We start from the raw sequence: 21,116 nt of genomic DNA on the forward strand, positions 1-21,116 counted from the left end.
TATTGTTACGTATATTTAACAAATAAAATTACTTTACGTTTAGTTCTTATTGTGGCACATATTCTGTATTTCTAATTATTTTTTTCAAGTGCAATTGAGAATTTTGGAAATCAAGGTAATCGTTCATTTTGTTGTGATTAACATGTTAACAAAATTTTTTTACACAAAACTATTAATATTACATATTTTATAAATATTTTTTTTAAATAATATCGTCTTTTAAATATAAAAAAAACAGAGTTGATCGAAAGGCAACCACGGGGATTAGTGAGTAAAGCTTCCTACTAAATTGAAGTGATATTAAAAATCTTTTGACAGTAGTGTAAAGTGTTGATGAATAACCAAGAGAACTGAAAAAATTATGTTGTGGATAAACGAAACTGAAATAGCCGCTAACTACAATTATACTCTAAAATAAATATATTACTTAAATTATGTTTCATTGAAAAATTGTTTCATTGTTCTTAAATTTTGTTTCATTGAGTTCATATCAGAACAACTTTGTAAAAAAAATCTTTCACTGATTTTTAAGTTAGCCTTTATATAAAAGCGAAAATTATTTTGTTAAATTATATGTAAACTACCGAATTTTTTAAGTGATATTAACATACTTTATACTTTTAAATTGAAAATTATCTGTTGGGCTTTTGGAGCTTAGAAAAGTAGTATCCTTCGAAATATTCTGAAATTTGAGAAAATAATTGGGGGCAAGGCACTTACGCATCTACGCCAATCATTACCAAGAATGAATCTTTATATAGGAATTGACTAAAATAGAAAAAAAAAGAATCAGAGAATGAATAAATCAATTCGAATTTTCAAGAATTTTAGTTTCTATATTTTTCTTTGCAAGTGGTTTTGCCAATTAATTAAATTGTTGATTGACTACGGTGATTCACTTATTTGTTGATTCACGACTAATACATAAGTAAATTAACGTATCAATGATTTTGCGTACCAGGGAATCAAACAATCGGTGTATTAGTAAATACCACTTTCTGAAAAAATTGAAGAAAAAAAATATCCTGTAAAACTGGAACGTGTGAAACAGTCGGTGAAGACATCTTTTTATTATTATTGTAGAAATTTTGAGGCACAAAAGTTGAGAAACAGTGCCACTAGATGGCAGCAGCTTTTAGTGTAATCAAGCCGGAAGTCTTGAAAATATTTTTAACCGGAAAATTTTTTCACCTAAGATTGTACTTTAATGATATGGCAACATCTACATATGTATTGAAACACCTGTAGTTTTTGTTTACAGATGGATACTGTTTCAACCTGTCACTTTTAAGATAATGATAAATTACTAATACTTATTTTATTAAAATTCTTACACGTGTTATTTTTAATGGTATCCTCAACTAAAATATCGGCTCATGGAAAGATACAGTATTGAATTAAACATCAAAAATTTCTGAATAAGTATTCCCTTCCGGTAAAATATTGTTTCATTTAAAGTAAAACGTTATTATATTTCTTTAAGTGTTTAAAATCATTCTATTCATTTACTTTTCTTGAAAAACTACTGCTTGAACACATTTGTTTGTAGAGTATTTAGTTAATAAAAACGTTCACATAACCATAATATTTAAGATTTGTGGCAAATATATAAAAACAAAAAAGAATAAACACATTTACAAAAAACGCAATTTTAAATAACGTTTCCAAATTGAAATGCTATGTTTGTATTTATGTCATCAATGGTTTATATGTCATTGACACAACAATATGTTGATGTTATGAATGTCATAGGTCACTAATACTATGTTTCAGGGAAAGAAACAAAAATTGGCATTCTTTAAATTTATTATATAAGGATTTTTTAATAAGTCATCTATTTACGGTGATCACCATCCCTTTAGTTCAAGAACACTAAGTTTTTACATGTTATAAACAGATTTCTGAAATAAATATTTATAGTATACTCATGATATCTCGAAAACCTTTTTATGTCTAAAAAATATTTTTTCCCTTTGCATTATATATCCACCTAATATTTATTTGATTTTCAAGTCGAAGAGTTTCTTCTCAAAACCTTGTTATGTCAACACAATGTAGGTTTATTGTGAACCAATTCTTTTCTATTTAATGCATAATTTTTTTTTTTTCTTACTTTTAAAAATAAAATTATCATTGTTGCATTTAGACTTACAGTCAACAATCTATGCATACATATTTGTAGCTTTTCTTATATTTCATGACTGTACTTTTTAAGGCAATATTTTTTATTAGATTTTTCAACTTTTAAGAACATATTTAGTTCTGTTCTGAGCTTGTTATCTCGAAAACTCGCTAGTAAATTTTTTAACATCCCTTCAATTTTGAGATATCAAAAGTATACTGTATATGATCTAAATGTGTGTATATAAATATACATATGCTTATTTATATACATATTTAAAGAGAGCTGAAGAATTAACTCGTAAATTTACCGTACCTGTAAATAGGTATTACAACAAACATGCAATCATTTAAAAACTTTCCTGCAAAGCGAATATTAATTATAATTTTCCCAGGAGATATCTTGAAAATAATGTGATAAACTGATTAATTATGTTAATAAGCTACATGTGTTACTATTATCTAAAAGTACATAAAAACTGTTTTCAAGGCTTCTATTTTATAACTCGACACTCGTAATGTTAGGAAATGGAGCCCTGGCCTATTAAACTGGATAAAATTGTAATTTTACACCTCTGTTATTGTACTTTTGAGATACCACCAGTAACCATGAATACATTCAAAATTGATTGTATATTAAAAGCACAGCATGCATTTGTATATTTATGTGTATGAGCTGTAATGTTTTTTTATTTTGGCATAACAGAACATCAATAAAATTTACTGTTTGCTTATCCTTAAAAATCTTTTTTTTTTTTTAATTGACTTATTTTTGAAAAAAATTTTAATTATGCCTGCCAGTTTTAAATCACCAATTTAGTTAGAGCAATGGTCATAAAAACTACATTATTTTTGTAGTTACATACAACTCTACTCTTTTTAAAATGTCGTAACTATAAACTACTTTCAAAATCTAGTCGCTACTTCACTACTTTTAGGATACAAATTTTTCTGGAGAACTTAGTTTACACCCATGTTAAAAATAGTTTTATATTATAAAAAAATTGGCTATTTTGTCATATTTGTAAGAAAATTTTATTGGTGTTTATCTAATGTCAGCTTGTTAACCAAAACATTACCATTACACAACCATAACTAACCATTTTTTACAAATGTGCTCTTTTATCCATCAACTTTTTACGTTAATATTTAATTTAAGGAATTCTAGGAAATTATCAAATATTTGCAAATTAAGTGTTTGATGCTCTTTTATTTCTCCTATGGAATGAAGTACATTAAAAATTGCAGCGAAAAATATTGTCTTCCATTAAAATAACATCGATGTTTCATAAGGGTACATACCCATTTGAAGATTTGACCAATACTTAGTTCTTATTAATGCTCCACCACAGGGGCTCCACCAAAGTGGTCTATATAGACCCCCAGGGGTCTATTTAACAAAAGCGGGGGTCGATCCGAATCGGAAGGGTAGATTGGGGATCGAAGAAAAAACAGTCCTTAATACGCAAATCACACATGCTTAATTGAGTTTGTAAACTTTGTGAATTTTTTTATGATTGACTTAATATTAGCTTCTTTATAGAACATAAATTAATAAACGTATATTTATTGGGGTGAAACAAGTATTTACGTATTTAAAATTGAAAGTTCTCTATTCAACTTGATGCATCTGTTTTTGGCGTTTCTGCTATTCTTATGATGTACATTAGATATTTCAGTAAAATTAAAGGACAAGTCATTGATGAATTTTTATTTGTTAAATATTTTGAAACTGATGGAGAAGGAGAGACAATTTTTAGATGTTTACAAGAATATTTAAATAAATTAATAAATATGATATTCCACTTGAAAATAAAATAGTGGTAGCCACAGATGGGCTTTACCTAAAGCTTTACAGTTTTGTATTAAGTGTATCAATTAAATTAAAGCCCAACCTCTTAAATCAAGAATATTTTCCAAGCATTGTGAAGAAAACGACAAGTTATTTAACCAATTACTTCTGCACACCGAAGTTAGATGGTTGTCTAGAGGTGTATGCTTGCAAAGGCTCGTTAAGTTATTTGACTCCACTGCTGAATTTCTCAGCGAAATAAACCCTGTTCTGAGTGATGAACTCCAAAACAATGAGAACCATATTTTTTATTTAGCCGTCTTATTTGGAAAATTTAATGATGTTACATCTTTTCCTTGCAACTTTGTTTAGACAATTATCGAAGCTCAAACAATACTGTTAGGCTTCCAAGTAAAATTAAATTTATTTAGATCTTCATTGCTACGTAAGGATTATCAGTATTTCTCAAATCTGATACAGATGGAATAAAAGAAGAAGACTTGGAAATATGTGCAGATCATCTTCAAAAATTGAGCGACAATTTTAAACTGCGCTTTGTTTATTTGGAAAACATTGACATCCCTGATTGGATTATTGCGCTATTTTCTACTCAAATTGAAAACGTGGACATCAACCTGCAAGATGAGCTTGCTGAATTATTATCGGATCTTGAAGCAAAGACGTTTTTTGAAAATTTAACAATAAGCAAATTTTGGACAAATATAAATATAATACGAAAATATGTAAAACTTTACAAAATAGCTCAGCCATTTATGGTAGCATTTCCAAGTTCCTATATGGTTGAAGCCGGTTTCAGTCACGTAAATTCAATCTTAACTAAGTGCAGAAATAAATTAAATGTGGAGTTTCGAGGGGATTTAAGATTAAAATTGACCAATTTTGAACCCAATATAGCACACCTTGCAAAAAAAACACCAGACACACCCATCTCATTGATTAAGAAGCAATAAATCTGTAGTTACTTTACTTATTATTTCTACTTTTTCATAATTACTTATTATTTAATAAATATTAAGGTATTTAAATTTCAACATTAATATATTTTTCATAAAACTATTATTACACAATGTACTATTACTTTAATAAATGTTTAAAATCATAAAATAAATGTATCACACAGTATCTAATAGAGTTTTATTTTAATTAACAGATAATTACCTTTTATGGGGGTCGATGGAGATTTCGAAAAATTATGTAGGGGTCGATGATCAAAAAAGTTTGGTGACTTATGCCATAGACGGACCCACGAAGATTTGTACCAATAAGATTAAAAATAATCTTTGAGATTTAACCTTTTCTTTACTGAGCTAACGTTAAAAGTAGTTGCCTGGAATCGCTACAGCCTACTACCTTTTTTATCGCACTACTTACTCTGCTCTTTTTTTTCTTTTTCAAAAAATTGCAAACTATAAAAAATTAGCAACTGCAATAATCTCATTATTTTTAGAACGCTACTTCTGACCACTGAGTTAGAGCTAAAGTAAACATTACAATGGGGTTTTTTTTAAAACTGTACTTCAGTAATAAATAATTTTTCATGTTTTCTGTGTAATTTTCTAGTAAATTAAATGTCGAAGCCCTAGTTGTTAGTATATTAAAAATAATTCTTAACTCAAAATGGAAGAAATTTTTCTAACATATGTAGCATTAATTAGTCTATTAACTGTTTGACCATCCAGAGTTCTATTTAATCTTATATTTGTTTTTTCTTTGCTGATTTAATTGATGATTTATGATTAAAGTACTGCATGCAGTAAATATTGTTTATAAAAATATTTATATGATATTAAACCATTGTGAAACAGGAAGCATTATCTTTGAATATTTTCTAGCATTTTGTAAATTATCGATCTGCATTTCTTTATTTAGAAAGAAAAATGAATGAATGCCGTAGTACTCCTGCTCTAACATGTTCTGATTGTGAATATCTATCTAATGATGATGATACTCAACCTTCTGATGATTTGATGTACACTTCTTGTTCAGATTTTGAAAAGTAATTTAGTTCATTTTTTTTCTATATTAAGTAATTATAAAATAATTTTATACTACACCTAATCAAGATTTTTTTTTAATGGATCTGAAAATATTTAGGGAAAAAGTACTTTAATTTTAAAACTGTCTTTTTTATACCTTTCTATTTTTAACTATATCATTTGAGTAGTTTGATTGATTATAATTTCTTTCTTAATAAATAGTTTTAAAAAATATTCCTTCTCTTAAATCTATTATCCATTTTTTTAATTGTGTTTAACCATACTTTAAATTCATATTTTTAATTTAAATATTCTCAATGTCAATCCTTTTTATTAGTAATTTTTTATTATTTTGCGTTAACTAACCTTTTGTTGGTGTGCGTAGATATCTGATTCAAATCATTTTGTAATATCTCTGTGATAGTTGGTGAGCTTTGTTGAGAAGATAATATTCATAATTATGGGTAGGTTAATATTGATTTTCAATCAGAAACATTGGTATTTTCTGATTCTGATGTTCTACGAATTATATATTATTTGGTTACTTCTACCGAAATCTTTGATTGAAAAGCTGAGTAGATGAAGATTTAAAAAAAGAAAATTAATGATTTTAAGTGGCGTTTTAGGGTGAAAAGGTGTACAACTTATGGCTCATAGGTCGAGTGTGGTCCTTGAAAGGTCTATGTCTAATCATCTGCCTTTTAACCAAGAACTGGAAAAACTATATGACTAGCTAAAAATTTTATAACTGTTTTCCAGACTAATTTCCATTAATTAAAAATGCACCAAAATTCTAACCTTAAATTCATGTTTTACTGTAATAAATCAATCTTATAATATATTTCAAAAACTTTAAGAATTTATTGGACAAAATCATTTTGATCTTAGATTAAAATGATTTTGTCCTATAATTCTTGAATTATCAATTTTCTTTAATTTTTTAAATAGTAAAAATTAAATTATTCTCAAACAACTAAAGAGCAGAAAATATAACATTCTATGATTCAGTGTAATCTGTTAAATCTAAATTGAACTTTAAAATAATTAAACTAGAAATTATTAACTATTATAATTTATCCTATAAACTAAATTATTAGAATTTATCCTATAAACTAAACTATTAGAATTGATCCTATAAAGCACCAAACAATGTTTGAAAATGATCTGATTAAATTTTTTAAATTATTCCCATTTAGTTAAATTAGAATTTGAATATATAGTGTTTTAAAATTGATGTTCGCCTGTAAATTTTTCTTTAAAAGAAAATTCTTTTTAATTTTAACTTTTATTTGTTAGCATTAATGAAGCTGAAAGACTTCAAAGGCTTGAAGAAGAACAGGAGCAACTCAACTCATCTTTAATTGCCCTTACAACACATTTTGCTCAAGTGCAGTTCCGACTTAAACAGATTGTTGATGCTTCACAAGAAGAAAAGGAGGTTATAATTAATTATAGTTTTATTTCTAAAAATTTTTAATCAGTTTATTTACTATTACAATAAGCTGTATTTTAATTCTAACAAGTAATAAATTTAACAAGTAATAGTGTGTTTAGGATTTAATTTATGATAAAAGACTTATCTTATTACAAAACTGTTTAATTTCAAATATTGTTAATATTGTGAGCGTTATGCATGCCAAAGTCTTGGAGAAAGGCGCCATTTTTTTGTGATGAGAGAGAGAGAGTTCGATCCTAAAACTGGAATTGAGAACAATGCCTTGAACATTTTCTTTCTCGGAATTTTTATATTATTTGTTTTTTTTTGTCTGACTGTTATTTTTGTTTGTGATGTAGTTTGTGTTGTGGAAATATGATAATATAATAAAAGCATGATAGTTATTTCCAACCTGGACAACAACACATTACAATATTTTCTAAGATAATCAATGTTTTATAAATACCAAAAAGTTTTTGCTTTTTTTCCATTTATATTAGAGCTAAAAATAAATTGAAAATGTACATAAACTAATTTCCATTAATGCTGAGAAAACAATTATAACAAATTATCACGATTTTGCAGATAAAAGACTTCAAAATGTCATTTAAATGAATTTAATTATTCATTTATTTTTTTTTTTCTTAATTTTCATTGTAGAACAATTTTAATTGTAGAGCTACTGAATTCTTAAATTAGCTTTTCTCTGTTTAGAACTTATTAAAGGAATTAGAAGAGTTTGCATTTCGAGGTATTCCAGATATTCGAGAATATGAAAATGGATTAGATTTGTCTCAAATCATTGTAAGCATTTTTATATGTATATTTATCATCAAGTTTTATAACTTTTTGTATCTCATTTTATTTTATTTTATAAATTGTTCTTTTAAGTGGTACAGTATTGATCTGCCATTATTTCTGCCATTGCTTCTATAAAATGCTAATTACAACTAAAATTAATGCAAAATTATTTCTGCATGAGTTTTTGCAATGCAATGAAGTAATAGGTTGCTGGTAATAGTAGCTGGTAATAGGATGTGTCACAGAAAAATAAAGTTATGGGGATAAGAGTTATAGTCGATGCCAACCTTCTTCTATCAAAAGGTATACCAAGATTGAATCGAGTTAGCATGCCTTATATACTAGTGAATTGATAATTGTAATGGTAGTTACGTCAAAATACTCCCCCACCAAAATTTTATCAGGAATGGAATTCGATGAACGGATACCATTAGTTGCCGTATTTGCGTAAGTTTAGCAGAGCTTTGTTAAGTTCACAGAGTTTTGAGGGTTTGTCGTGAGAGATGTATTAAGTTCACAATTGTGTGTGGTCAGTCTCTCCTGTGTTGCTATTAGCAGTCTAGTTTATGCGGGATTTTGTTGTGTGTGAATGAGGCTGAAAAGCAACACCGCAAGGAGGACGCAGTCTCAAATAGCAAGTCAACTGTTCACTGTGTTCCAGCCATCAAAGAAGGCCTTTCTGTTGAAGTAGGCATGCTCAGATATTGTCCAAAAGTCACCAATGTAGGGGCTAGATTACCGACATTATCAACTGTCATATATCTATAGGTACCTCCAGATCCAATCGAGTTAGCATGTCTTATATACTAGTGTACTGATGTTTGATAATTGTGATAATAGTTACACCACAAAATGATAGCCTGTGCCTTCTTGCTACAATTTTTTCCTACTCAGCTGTTTATGATTTATGTCATTATTTCATCAAATCTCAAATTATGCAGCTCTGTATTGAAATGTGCTACTTATTATTATTCATAGTTAGATAATATGAATGCTCGCTGTGCGTGTATGCATTGGCAGAAATTCTCCAATTTTGTGGTTATTTTTTTTATTCACCTTATTCCTGTTGGAGGTTCTCTCTATTATCAGCAGATTGCAGTACAATAAGAGGCATTTATAACTTCTTATGCATTAATTTACAGCTTTATCTGTGAGAAAATTTTATATGTTTATTTAAAAAAAACTTTAATTTTTTCCGTTAGAAAGATATTTTTTTATTCTTACCACAGAGTTACTTCTGTTTTTACTTTGTAAAAAAAGTTTCTTATGATAACTATATTAAAGTTATTTTTAGTTTAGTATCTTTCATTTTAAGTAATTCTTCCACCGCTACTAATCAAAAATACATATCTGCAAGAAATGCAAGTTTATTGCAGTTAACTTACAGTGAATCTCTTAAAGAGTGAGCGTAATTATCCTTATTTTACAAGCTTTACTATTGAATTCTTTACAAATTTGTTAAAACTTGAGTAGAAAGTGAAGCAGTTGTTGTCCTGTTACTACACAAATTCTAAAGCATGGCTAATTATTTTCTTCATTGTTTTTACAAGTAATTACATTATTGTTTTCCTATGAACATACATCAAATTTGAAAAAAAAATATATGTTGTAAATTTTCTTTTTCCCACTGGTTCCTTAATTTGAATCATTGACAATCATTGAGTCATTTGATCATTGATTTGAATCATTTGATCATCATTGAATCATTTGAATCATTGATGATAATTTATGTATTTATATTAAAAACAATTTACATTTTGTGTTATTGGTGTTTTACTGAACCTTGGTGTTTTTAAAAATAAAAAAAACTCTGAAACAGAACTGGAAAATTTAAGAAAGAATTGCTTTCTCTTTAAAAAAAAACGTGTAAAAAACAATTTGATAATTATTTTTCTAAAAAAATATATCTAGGTATAAAAATTTTCAAATTTCTTTTTTGGAACTAGATTTGTATAAAAGTAAACATTTATTGCAACCTTAATTTTAAAGGAGTATTCATGTGTAAGTTTAAAGCTTAATACGGAGTGTAGTGCTAGTTATAATTTTTTAGAGTAAAATGTTTTCAATTTACAAGTATTTATATAATAATGGCTACATTGTTTTACAGCATGAACAAAATCAGGAGGTAAAGCTTGAACAACAAAGAACTCGTCAAAAAGAGTTAATTGATAAACTTAAAGAACAACTTGAAGATCTTGAAAACTATGCCTACGAGGTTGTTATACTTAATTTATCATTTATTTTCTTAAATTATTGGCTTTCTTTAGAGCGGGTTTAAAACCTCCAGTTCCTTTTCCACATATTTGCTTACCTAATAATGTGATTTTTTAATGGTTTTAGTTATTTATACAATGTGAATAACTTACTGACATACATAGGGTGATTAAAATGAAACTGGTGGTACTCAAAAGCTTGTTGCATTAGCTCTACTAAACGCGTCTGAATGAAACTTCAAATATATTTTATTTAGATAAGCAATTTGAAACATTTTCTGGCTGCTGACCCCAACAACGAATAAAGTTTATTAACAATTGTAAACCTATTCAAAGAAAAGCTTCTAATCATTTTGAAAATATTAGTTTTCGTTTTTTCATCATTTTATAAATAATAGTTTTAAAATTAAATTTTATTTTAGACATTTGAATTCACAAACTTTGAGTGGTGTGTAGTCTAATTTTGAAACTGTTTAGCATAAGATCAAAATGAATAAAATAAGCTGAATTAATGTTGGGATAAAAATGAATTAAGATTGTGGAATAAATTAATTGTTATAAATTTTGAGAATGGTTATCAAAGAAACTCATTTCTTTATTGTTGAATTTAGTTACTTTTCTTTGAATTGAAAAGTTTGATGGGAAATATTAATTAAAAAGTTTTAATGTAAGTGCCATTCTCTTTCATAATTTATTTAATATATTCTTATTAGAAATAGTTTTGAAAAAAAATACTGTCTTTTCATCACCAATTTTTGTAAGCGATTTCTTAAAAATGACTGAAATATTAAATAAATAAGAAATTGTTGATGAATATAAATATAACCGCAGGTCTCAAAAGTCGTAAGTGGTTTTGAAAAAGTTTTATTTCTTAGCGCTTCTGTGACCCTTCCATAGAACCTTAGGTCTCTGTGGGGTACTTTTTGGGAACCAATCGATTATACAGTGGAGAATTTAGATCATAGAATGAAGTCTTCTATCAGAGAAAAAAAAAAATTTGAAATTTTGCTAATAAATGGCAGTTTACTATTGAAACCATATGGAAATGAGTAGCTCTGGTAATTTCTCTATAAATGTGATGTGTATAGTTCGAAGTAATAATTCCCTTTCACTGAACACGCCATGAAAGTTTACCAATATTTGAGGAATGCAGGGCTCAAAGTTGTCCTTAAAATCCCTAAAAAGAGAAAGTGTTTTTTAATGTCCTTAGTTATTAAACATTTCAATAAATGTCCTGAATTTTTGTAATTTTCCAAATTTTTGTTGAAGGTAACAGGAAGAATAAATATTATTTATCTAAAAAAGAATTGAAGAAATTTTAAATTCAAAAATTGTGTTATATGCTATGAAACAAAGTAAATAACAAAATGAATGACAAAGTCTTCATAGAGCCGTCAAGTACAATATTAGTCTGTTTCCAGTATTAGAGACAATTACTCTTAATTCGATGGCATAAAAGCGTTCGATGTGGGAGAAATATATGAAAAACTCCTACCTTTCTATTCCCCCTCTCACTATATCATACTCTGTTTTTCAGAAGAGAATCCTCTTATTTTACTACTACTTAATGATTTTCCATATTTAGACTATTTTCTCCCCTGTTTGAAGAAAAAAAATCCAAAAGAAATTTTTGCGTAACTTTCAAAAGAAAAAATCTTAGTTTTTTTTTTTTTTTTTTTTTAATTTTTCATTTAAGTACAGGAATTACTGAAATTATTACCAATTGTATATCTGCAAATCCATGTTGGTATTGTACAAATTGTTCCCATTAGAGAATCAGCATTCTTAAGCTTGGTGGCAATTTTGCTCTTAATTTTTATACTTTAAACTTACAGCCCTTGAAATGCTTCAGCGCCATTTAGTGCTTACATGCAAGTAAAGAACTTGAGATAATAACCCATGTTTATAAATGCAGTTAAAAACTTACTTTGTTAGTTTGAATCATTACTTAATGTGTTAGTTTGATGTTGCATGAGGAAGAGGAAGAAGTGTAACACAGTTAACAATTGTGGTGAAAGTTAAATTTGCTAAAATGTTCAGGTGCAAGTAATCGTTCAATAACTCTAGCATTATGCACAATATATACAAATTTGTGCCTTATTTCAAAAAAAATTCTGAAGTTGTACCCTTACAAGATGCATTATGTGCAACATTTGAAACCACAAGATTATGTAATAGCTTTGAATATTTAAATAGTTAATGTAAATTTTTATAAATTAAATCAATTATCAATTTTTTTTAAAAATAACATTTTAAATTTTATATAAAATTTAAAGAATTATGAAATTGTAATTCGTATGTCTTATTTATGTGTTATGAGTATTCATAAATATTTTTAATAATAGTAGAGCTTGATTTACCAATGGTCTACAAAACACAATTGTACTTATGTGTTATTTATGTCTGTAATATATATTACTGAAAATTTCATTCAGGAAATAATGAATATTAGAAATGATAATTTATGTTATTTAATTGACTTTTTTTTCTATGACTCCCCCTTCCTGATTATTTCAAGAGATTATAAAGAGTCTTCTTGATTTTTATGAATGAACATAAAATAACATCCTCCATTTCAATTTTTTTTTAACAATTAATTTTTGATTTTTAATAATGTATTTATACTGAGGATATAGGTCTCAAAGACTGATTATTTTGTTTAAATTGTATTGGTTTTTGTTACAAATTGATTATGTTTTTTAACATATTGAGTTCAGAAACTATTATTCTAGACTGGACAAGCAAGTATGCCCCAAAGCATGCTTTTTGAACGTCAGTCGGTCGTCATTGAACAACTTAAAGGGAAACTTCAATTAAATTTCGATGAACTAGACAAGTTAAGTCCTGATGAGTTGCGTTCCCAAGTTGACTGTGCAATAAAAGAGGTATTACATTATTTATAGTTTAAATAAATATTATTTGTTCGCCTTTAAAATATTGTGTATTTTTGTTGCACTGCTTGTGACAAGTATTTCAAGTGATAATTTAACTTTTTCAATAGATGATCTATAAACACTATGTTTATTTTAAATTTTAAAAGAAAAATCTTTTTATTTTGTACAAATCATTGAATAGAAAGAAATTTAATCAAGAAAAAGATTCTTCTGCTTTCTTATCCTTCTAATCTGAATCAGATAAGATTCGTGAGTTTATTTGTCCTCATTACCCACAGCACTATGTCAGGTTGCCTTAAAAGGTCATCCGCACCAAGGCAACACAACTCAGAAGATGTTGAGTAGCTTCATCCATATTGCACTTTGTACGAATCTCAATTTCTCCTCTTGATCATGAATAAAAAGTTTTATTTAATAAAAGTATGCTTATATGGGTAGGGGAAGAATTGCTTATTTCTAACAATTTCTGTTAAAAAAATTTAATATTTACTTTTAATGTGATTAATTTTATTCTTAATACTAATACTGTCTTTGTTCCATTTAAAACAATTTTCTAAAAAATGCTTGTTCAATTAACCTATGGTTCTAATTTGGTTGTTGTCTGCTTGGTGAAACCAAACGAATTTAAGGCAGAGAGTGCGTTTTTTGTTTTTCAATGGCGCCATCTATGGCCAAGAATTCGACTTCAGCCTCACACACACGTCACAGCCCGTTTATAGGACAGATCCATTCATTCATCCACAGATCATAATTTTGACCTGAACCAGAGAACGATCAATCTCCAATTCAGTACCCCCAGCGGTATTGATTTGTTATGGGAACTAATTTAGTAAATTGTTAAATGATTATATCCTAAGGTGGTGATTTAAAAATAGCATTTTAAATAGATGAAATGATTGTCTTTTTTAGGGGTATTTTTGAAGCTTTCGTTGTCAAGAAAAAAAGTCCTAGTATAAGTGCCTTAACTCTCTGAATGTTTATCCTGGCTATTTCCAATCTTTTAACTGCATCAGGATATTTATTTTCTCCATGTTATTTCATTGTAAAGATGTGCATAGCAGGCAAATTTAAGTGCAATTTTACTCCAGCGCAACTCTTGAAGAGTTAACTGGAAAAAAATTGTTTCACTAAATATGTTTTTTTTCTGAATCATTGTTGAAATTACTAACTTTCTTTTTTAATACTCTGTTTATAAACTTGTTAATGTTAATAATAAAACACTGTTTAACTGCATCAATTGTATATTATGCCTCACTCATCTCTTATGCATTTTCTCTTTCTTTTTATTAATATTTTACTTAAGCTTGTGAATCCAGCAAAGATGAAAGAACAACTTGTGAGTCAGTTAAAAACTCAAATATCTGATCTGGAAAGATTCATTGAGTTCCTTCAAGGTACTAACATCCTACTACCATACTAATATATTTTAAGTGCCACTCCTACTATTGAAATATCCCAAAAGAAACCTCATATATTTATTTTTTTTATTATTGTTATTCAGTATATAAAAGCTTTGTACTAATATTTAAAAAATTATAATGATCAGGATTTTTTTTTTTCAAATTTAAATAAATAGAAACACTAATTCCTTGTCTTTATCTGTTAAAATTACTTCTTTGCTTGACAACTGGATATTTTTATAAAAAACTTACATTAGATTACCATCTAAATCAGAGATGGGGAACCTTTTAAGATTAGTGTGCCAGTTAAATTACTCTTTTCATGAGTCAAATGTGCCACTTGTTAATTTTCCCCTTACAAATAAACCTCAAGCTGTTCTGCATTGATTTTAAACTATAAAATTACCTGGTGTAACTATATTTACAATTTAGTTTTTAACTTGCTTCAAATGGAAATTGAATAAAAAGTATTTTAAAAATACCTCAGTTTAATTATCAAGGTGAAGTATCTCAAAGTGAGTACTTTTTGTGGTAAGCAATAAAAGGAAATTGGGATTTTTAGATTTTTACAATAAGTCCCACAGTGGGCACGTAAAGATCCTGGTAGAAGACCGAAATCAAGCATCAATGGCTGCGCTCTATAAGGGGGTGGGTGACCACTTTGATCAGCTTGCTTAGGGACCAAGGGTGCGCGGTATGGGTCCTCGTTAAATTGTTCTATGGTAAAGTGTTTGACTGTGTGCACAGGTTGTCGGGCTACCAAAGCAAGGGAGCCATCTTCTCTGCAAAAGTTCAAAATTGTGATGGCATGTCTTCAGATCATCCTCAGGGATGTTTCCCAGACGATTGCCAATAACCCATTGTGCAACTCTAGTGCGATGTAAATAAAGTACTTACCAACCTACAATATGGACATCCATAGAGAAGTACTATATTCACCCTTACTGGAGAATTTCATAATTGCATCAGGATCTTACTTTTTTGTGCATCTGTCTATTATGGCTGCTAACAATGGAATTTTTTTTAATGTTTTCAACGAATATTAGCAAATAAAGCTGATTTAATATCTATCTCTCGCATACCATCGAAATATATGTCACATGTTATTCATGCCATAGGTTTGATATCTCTGATTTAAGTGTTATAGATGATGACCCAGTGCCGTTTAGTGTAGGGGCGTGTGAAAGCTCAGGACAAACTTCTCATTGAGAAGCTCCTAAAAAGAGGAGTGTTATAATGTTCCTTTTTTTTATCTTACTAAATCAAGAGGAAGAAACATTGGATTGAAATTGATAAAAAAATTTAATTTATTTTTGTATAAATGTATGTGGATATATTATTTATATTCTGTAAATTATTAAAATTAAATGTGAAAAATATTCAAGTTTTATTAAACTAAAAATTCATTATTAAATTTGTTATATATCACATCATTATTATATTTTATTTTTCATAAAATATTTTGATTAAACTAAGTATTTATCTAATAAAAATTTTGATTTCCTAATAAGAGTAATACTAGTTAGCTGGAATAAATGTGCTTAATTGTCTATTGCAGTGGTGCTCAAACTTTTTTCGACTGCGACCCTTTTTGTAGAGAGAAAATTTTCGGCGACCCCTAGAGATAAATGTTCACAAATATGATGTATATTTCTCGCATTTCTTTCGTTTCATCGAATAAAAACATCATCATATTTAACTCATATTAATTTTTATTTATAATTTTAAGAAAATACTTTTTGTAAAACTCAAAAATCAGTAATTGCCCTTTAATGAGATGTATGTGGCTGCAAGTTTCTAATTATCTCATCGATGTTTGGATGTATGTTACTAATTGCAATTCGCGTACCATCTTCAGGGTTTAAACGCGAGCGGTATTTAGTTTTTATTGAAACTAGTTTGCTAAATCCAGTTTCACATAAATACATTGATGCAAATTGTATTAACACTCTGATGGCATTCTTGCATAAAACGGGATATTGTTTTTCCACGGATAGCCAGATAGGGAATACATTACGCATTACGGTCAAAGAAAGAGTGGACATCATGAAATTGCAATTAAACAGTTAGTGGCGGCGCTTCACTCTTTATATGTACACTGTATAGTATGCAGCATGCAGGGTTAATGCATTTCATAAAAATTTGGCGACCCCCAAAAAACTTTTGGCGACCCCTAGTTTGCGCACCACTGGTCTATTGGATGCCTGGAGCTTTCTGTCTTCTCTTTTGGCACACCACTGATACTGACCACCTCAAAAACTACTTGATTATTTCTATACTTATTATAGACAGCTCTATAAAGAACCATTATTACTTTTCGCTTTCTTGCTTTCTCCTTATTTTACTGAGCAGATTGACACCTGATTGTAGAAATACTGCAGATGTGCATTAGATAAAAACGAGGGGGAGAAAGGAAATAACGATAATTTATCAATATCCATTTATACTAGATTGACAGATTTCATCCAACAAATTTTAAATTAAATCATCAAATTTTAAATTAAATCACAAAAACTCTTCAGGTCTTTTTCTAGTCAAATGCAGGCCCCTTGACTTCCAATATAATCTAGTAATTTACTTTTTTTTTTCTTTGATTCTGTTCTGATTTTGTTTTTCTTTTGTAATCAAACTTAGTTTGTAGTATACAAATTAAAGTTTTTCCTTGTGCACTATAGCAAATTATCGATAACTAAATCAGAAATTTTGCTTGCAGGATTCTAAGTTATGCTACTGACTGCAGCTCGTTGAAATTCGGAAAAAATTATTAGTAGATGTAAGCCTATGTATAGGAAACACAAAAATTTTGAGTTTTAAAGTTCAGTAATAGGAGTGGCCTTAAACTTCCATTTTGCATTGATATTTAATATCTTGATTATTTCTTTATTTATAAACTAACTTACTCAATATACTAACCTTTAAAGCTATGGCTAAAGCCCTACTGTATGTTCTGTAATGTTTGTCTCATTTATTACCTAATTAAAATTTATTAACTAATTAAATTTAATGACTTTTTAATTTTATCTTACTAGGTGAAGCCGAATCAGATGGCAAACCGCGTTGCACGTGTGACTGCCCAGTTCATCGAAAAGTAATTTGATTTTAGCATTATAAATCAATTGTGTATTTTATTTTGAAACAGAAACACCAATTTCTGCAGATTTTCTATCATTTCCATGAACTTTAGTTTTTAGCTATTAAATGGCAATTTAAAAACATCGAAAATGTCGAATTTCCAAAATTTTTATTAATAATTTATTTTAATGACCATTCTGATACAATTTTTTATTTCAGTTTGGGAATGACTTTTAATTTTTGTGACTGTTTTGCAATTTTGAAGGAAAATCTCTTTTTTTTCAGTAACGGTAAATTTATAATTTTGATTACATATTAAATTCTGATTATTGTTTAAAAATAATTGTTGGTATACTTAAATGGAAAAAAATTTACAATTAAAAAGTGATGCGAAAAGAAAATAATGTATACAAGTTGGATGCTCCAAAAGTTAAAAAAGCCATTTAATGTTTCATTATTACTACAAAAAGGTCTAAATCTCCAGCTACAGGAGAGCATCGCTAAAGGTTTGTTCCCTGATAACCAAATAATCTAGTTTATTTTTCTGTCATTAGTGAATTAAATGCTATTTAATAATATTTAAGTTTTTGCTTATAAAACTGAGGCTCTAATTACTACTGATTCTTTATTCTATGTAAGTTTGTCTTTTACTAAGCACATTGGAAATTATAAACTATTCTACAAGAGTCCCATTTCAAGCATTTTAATGGATTTTTATCACTGTAAATTATAATGAAAACAATGATCTTTCCTCTTTTTCGTGGCTTCAGGCTTAGTTTATGACACTGTTTTATCAGTTAACCTGTAATATTATTTAAAATTTGCGTGGTATAGCAAATTCTAACTTTCGCAGCAATAAAATCCATCGAATTTACTTTGTTTTTATTTAGAAAAGCTCAAACACATTAATGCAAAATAATTTTGTAGAACATATTACTTTCAGAGTTAAACTTTCAAACAGTATAGAAAACAAATAACCCTATTGAATCTAAACTTTAGCCTAACATTTTGAAAGAAATTTGATAGCAGCATGCCACATTCAAGATACATAAGGTTCTGAGACAGATACAAATCACTTGTTGCTGATAAGGCTAGTGATTATTTACTTTTTTGTAACAGAATTTACATACGTAATCCAGCTTTTCAAAAACGTTTAATATGCAAAAATTTTCCTTTAATTTGCTCCTGTCAAACCTTTAATATCCTTTTATATAATATCCTTTTCAATTTGCTCCTGTCAAACCTTTGCTTTAAAAGAAAAGTTGCACTTGTTGTATATAAAAGTATTACATTTTTTCTCTTAAATTTCAGACTTCTCATAATCATTCTGGTTCAAGCTCTAGAAGTGGAAAATTTTCCTCAGGTAAAAGTTCCATGCGAGCTCAAGTAAGTATTTCTCTTATTTCATGATTTGCAAAGTTAAATAATAAAACCCCTTTTAAAAAACTTTTTTTTTAATTTATATGGACCTAAACTCTACCGTACATCACTTTTGAACTTAATTTTGGCTGAATGATCTCATAAGTATTAAAATAAATGCTGGTGAAAATGGATTGCTGTTTTTTTAGCATTTATTGGGATGAACATTTATAAAAACATAATGAATTTAATAAAAAGCTATAGTTCAAAGAATTTAAAAGTTCCAAAAGCGATCATTTTTTAATATTTTCTGAGAATTTCAAATATTAAAAATTGAGATCATTTTTTAATATTTTCTTTATTTACTAAAATGTTACAGTTGTTTTCTTGGAATGAAAGCTTCTATAAAATCCGCTTCTATATTGAGTTTGTTTCTAGACTATGATTTCATAAATAACAGTACCAGAAAAGCATGTTCATATAAATATAACGAAATGTTGGAAGTTCTTTATTTCCAAGTGCAGGGTAATCTGTTCTGAGAAGTAACTAAAACTTTGTTAGTTCAGTTTCGTTTTATTGTAGTTTCACATGCATTACATTATAATTCTAATAAGGAAATCATATCCAAATAAATTTAGATAATTGTCAGAATTGTTTTACAAAACCACAAAACTGGTGACCAAATTCCCAAGAGTTTGCGAACTCAGTTTAAGAACCTCTTAATCTAAATTGATAAACATTAAACTTTAGTTAAATGATGTGGATATAATTTTAGTCAATGTTATTCACCTTTAAACTGTCTGGAAAAAAAATGAAAAATTTACCCGGGCTTTATTAATGTGATAAAAACAAATTTAAAAAATTGTTTGTTAAACATTTGTTAACTTTTAAACTGTTAACTAATTTAAAAATCTAATGCCAATGATTTTGGCATTTTCTCACTAAGTTCTCAATGTTGCAATTGGTGCTAGAATTCACCTTATATGTTTGAACTTAAACAGGTATTAAATCTGTGCCAGAATTGGTTATACTAAATCATCTATTTTATTGAAATTTTTTATTTTGATTCAAAAACTTAACAGAATAAATATTACTTGTTTTTTAAATCTTAATTTTTTTTTTTTTGTTTATTATGTTAACTAATATTAAATATCATTTTATTTTTCATAAAAAAAATTTTGAGTAGAGTTTTAAAAGCATGAGTCAAATGTTTTAATTTATGCAAATAATGTAAAGGATATAGTTAAAAATTAATGATCATAATATAGTCTATAAAGGTCATAAAGAGTAATAATGAATCTTGCTAATAACATTGAAAATTTGATATTTGTCATTACATTTCAGACAGTTTATAAATATAAAAATTAGCCTAAAAACATAAACAAGTCACTTGTAGCTGCAAAAATATCTTGCTCATACTAGTGTTGTTACCATATCTAACTTATTTACCTGAAATTGTCTCTTCAAATTTGTGATTTGTAAGGAATACTTTAGAAATTATAAAAAACTTTTACTTATAACAATATAGTTAACAGCTTGACATTAAAAAATTATTCAAAATAATGCTCTTTTGCGTTTTGAAAAATATATTGCTGTAAAGGAAGATGTGTATATATTGAAGAAGATGGATTATTGTTGACTATAGCAGAAATTAAAAAATTACTGGAAGCTGTCTGATTGAAGAAGATGAAGAAAACAGGATCATTCCCACTTTAAAACTTTTATTTTGTTGCAGATCTTGAAGTGCAAAATAAAAAGAATGTTATCTAATTGCTGCCTTTCATCCCTTTATTGGGTCGATAAATGAGTACCAAGCATGCTTGGGAACTAAACACTGAGGGTTCTGCGTGTGACTGACCACCTAACCAGAACATCTGCTCTTGCACCCTAGAGCCCGAGGTCAAAAAAACTGAGATGGCACAGTAGGCCTTGGGCTGTCATGCCACTGAGTTTAGTTTAGTTATCTAATTGACATTTCAAGTAAAATCATAAATTTTTCATACTATGAATAAGGACAGGCCATGGGAGATAA

General features: G+C 28.0%; 1 protein-coding gene across 2 annotated transcripts in view; it reads left to right on the plus strand.

Moving 5' to 3' along the window:
- Positions 1-1,172: 1,172 nt before the first annotated feature.
- Positions 1,173-21,116, plus strand: part of LOC107446102 (RUN domain-containing protein 1) — a 33,164-nt gene continuing 13,220 nt past the window's right edge. Inside the window, exons 1-9 of one of the 2 annotated variants that reach the window (XM_021148823.4) lie at positions 1,173-1,435; positions 5,804-5,930; positions 7,207-7,348; positions 8,060-8,149; positions 10,254-10,361; positions 13,092-13,244; positions 14,557-14,647; positions 17,683-17,741; positions 19,037-19,111. In XM_021148823.4, the coding sequence (XP_021004482.3) occupies positions 5,812-5,930; positions 7,207-7,348; positions 8,060-8,149; positions 10,254-10,361; positions 13,092-13,244; positions 14,557-14,647; positions 17,683-17,741; positions 19,037-19,111 (837 nt within the window). In that variant the 5' untranslated portion in view covers positions 1,173-1,435; positions 5,804-5,811. Of the gene's footprint in view, positions 1,458-5,803; positions 5,931-7,206; positions 7,349-8,059; positions 8,150-10,253; positions 10,362-13,091; positions 13,245-14,556; positions 14,648-17,682; positions 17,742-19,036; positions 19,112-21,116 lie in introns of both variants that reach the window. The other variant, XM_071180031.2, reaches the window with a different exon arrangement.

This window comes from Parasteatoda tepidariorum, chromosome 1 (genome assembly GCF_982258835.1).
Source record: "Parasteatoda tepidariorum strain Cologne lab strain chromosome 1, Ptep-v5.0, whole genome shotgun sequence".
Taxonomy (NCBI): Eukaryota; Metazoa; Arthropoda; class Arachnida; order Araneae; family Theridiidae; genus Parasteatoda; species Parasteatoda tepidariorum.